The 2,574-nt window shown below is 44.6% G+C and overlaps 1 protein-coding gene across 1 annotated transcript in view; it reads left to right on the plus strand.

Moving 5' to 3' along the window:
• Nucleotides 1-1,258: 1,258 nt before the first annotated feature.
• T265_03221 (hypothetical protein) overlaps nt 1,259-2,574 on the plus strand; it is a gene marked incomplete at both ends in the record, with an annotated part of 46,214 nt that continues 44,898 nt past the window's right edge. The window contains one exon of the mRNA XM_009167640.1: nt 1,259-1,490. Within this exon, the coding sequence (XP_009165904.1) occupies nt 1,259-1,490 (232 nt within the window). The remainder of the gene's footprint in view (nt 1,491-2,574) is intronic.

Consider the following 2,574-nt stretch of genomic DNA (forward strand, 5'->3'; position numbering starts at 1 on the left):
CCAGTCTATCAACAGTTTGATTAAAATGTATGAGCGGTGGATTTTGACCTCGTCTACGTTGAACTACTCATTTCATGTTAGTCGAATGATCTGTCAGCTCTCCATCCGTACCTGTAATCATTGCCAGGATTAAAAACCACCACTTTGTACAGAATAGCACCAATGCGCCACAGTTGCTCTCTTGGACACGGGTCACCCGGTGGACACTAACAGATTCACACCCCGTTATTCCGAGGCTATGTAAACAGCTGAAACATCTAGCACCGGAGTAAGTGTATCCTATTTGAGCGAACAGACCAGGTTGACTGGAGCATTCTGACTGAACCAGCCCTTTAACCAGGACAGAACCTGTCAGCTGTGAGGTGCAGTGCAAGCTGGAATCAGACAGCTTAATGTGCACACTCGTCACTGGGATCTTGAATAAGGTTAAGTGATATTTCTTGTGTTTTATAACTCGCGAGTTTTGTGTTTGTCTCACATTTTTCATACGTAGTAATGATAATACTTTGTGGCCTGACAATTATGCGAAGGCTGTTTATTAGCTTCGAAGAATTTCTCATCAAACACCCACCTAACTTACTAATACCAATCTGGCGAACTTCCATTTGGTTCACCTATGTCGACCTTCCAACTTTTCTAATTTCAACATTAAAGCATCGGCATATAGTATTACCTCACTGACCGTCTTTATGGTTATTCACCACTCGGTAATTATTGCAGTGATGGACTTCTACTCCTAACTCCATGTTCCTCGGTTTTACCCCATAAATCGAATGAACACTACTACTTGCAACTACAACCGGCGATCTATTCCAGAGTTGGAATAGGTAAATAATTTCCTTAAAATTCATCAATCATTTTTTGCTGACAATTCTTATTACAAATTCACTTTTCTGGATTTCAGGTTGGTTTGGCTGAAACGCGTTCACTGTTTGTTTAATCCCAAGCGAAGGAGTGGAACATTTACCCGATTAGAGAGCAAGGTGGAAAAGTTGAGAGCTTCTGTGCAGAAGTCTGGAAGTTCACATTTCGAAATTCAGCCACAATGGACACCGTCCCTCTGAGTAGATCACAAAAGTGCAGCGATTTCAGAAAACCATAGGAGTGTGTAGGTTTCATCCCTGTGTTTAACTGGTTCAAATAGGCATTAGGGTATAATATTTAACGTGATAAGACATATTGCTTCTCAGTCCCTTCCATGACCATTAAAATCGCACACCCCGCGCACACCACCATCTGCATTCGTCAGTTTGGCACCATGCGAATCGGCCTATCATGCAACATCGCCGCTGAAGAAATGATTTCTACATTCGACTACCTTGCAATCGGTAAGCTGTGGCCGTCAACACATTGGTCTGCTTTGGAGCAGCCACAGGCAGATCCATGGTGTCGACTGTGTCTTGTCATCCGTTTAACCAACACGCTAGATGAACCGGTGAAGTCCTGTCCGGGGTCTCTCAGGCCTGCGCACACCCATCACGCGAGTTGGAGTATGTTCGCTCTCTCACACCCGTCGTTTATTAGGCCTTGCTGTAGTGGGCCCATCGCCATAGGCGTTTCGGGACTATTAAGAATGTGAGCATGGCTGTGCACCTCAGTGTATGCACTGGAGGCGGCTGCCAACACGTGCACATCTGGTGTTCGGTCCATTTGGAAGCGATCACAGTGCCACATGCGGGGTGCGGATACCGGGCGTATTTTATGGGAGAGACGCTGTTGTGCTCAGTCAGATGGAGCTCTTCACAAGGTCCAAATCAAATAGCTGGCCCAGATTGCGATCCAAGGGCTCGGGTCAATTGCGGGGGATGAACTGCACCAAAATCGTTTGACGAGTATTTGGTCGTCAGGGCTATATCATCGGAACTGGTGTGGGAATCATTCTGTTCACATCCGTCGTGCACATACACAGGGTCAAAAACTATAGTGGTTTGGTCGAACGGACCGGTGGTTTAAATGAGCGCGTCTTGAGGCCTAGAAAATAATTTTATATCACCGAATAGCGCGTCCGTTAATAAATCTCTTGGCAATTCCTCGGGACTAAAACGTAGTATTACGCGCTTGTCATCCAAACGGTAGACGGCCTGTCTTTTTCATGCTCATTTCCGTTCCCATGGACTAAAAAACAGATGGAAATTTTTGTAGTTAAACAAAAACTACTGTTAAATGAAAACTACAGATTTGACAAAATTACAGCTGGTCTGGGACTCACATCGGAATCAGCACCGAGTATGTCTAACATATGTCCATCGGGCTTGAGTGCCGATCGCCTTATCTAGACGACTTCAGTAGAAAGTTCTTTGAAGCAGTCTATTATCATAATTATTTTGGCAGCACCAAGACCCCAAAAGCCTAGTAATTACTCTTGAAGAAAAGTTCCAATGGAAACGAACCGCTGGTAAAAGTGAACGCAAAATCTGGTTGCTTTGACAACCTTAGGAGTATACTAGTGGTACTTATAAAAAAGGCTAGGTTGACCAAAAGCCACAACATCCAAGTCAAATTTGCCAGTCAGCGGTCGTTGAGATACTGGAAAGTGGAAGAGCCACAGGAGTTTTAAGTTGAGCCGAATATACA

Source organism: Opisthorchis viverrini (genome assembly GCF_000715545.1).
Source record: "Opisthorchis viverrini unplaced genomic scaffold opera_v5_44, whole genome shotgun sequence".
Taxonomy (NCBI): domain Eukaryota; kingdom Metazoa; phylum Platyhelminthes; class Trematoda; order Opisthorchiida; family Opisthorchiidae; genus Opisthorchis; species Opisthorchis viverrini.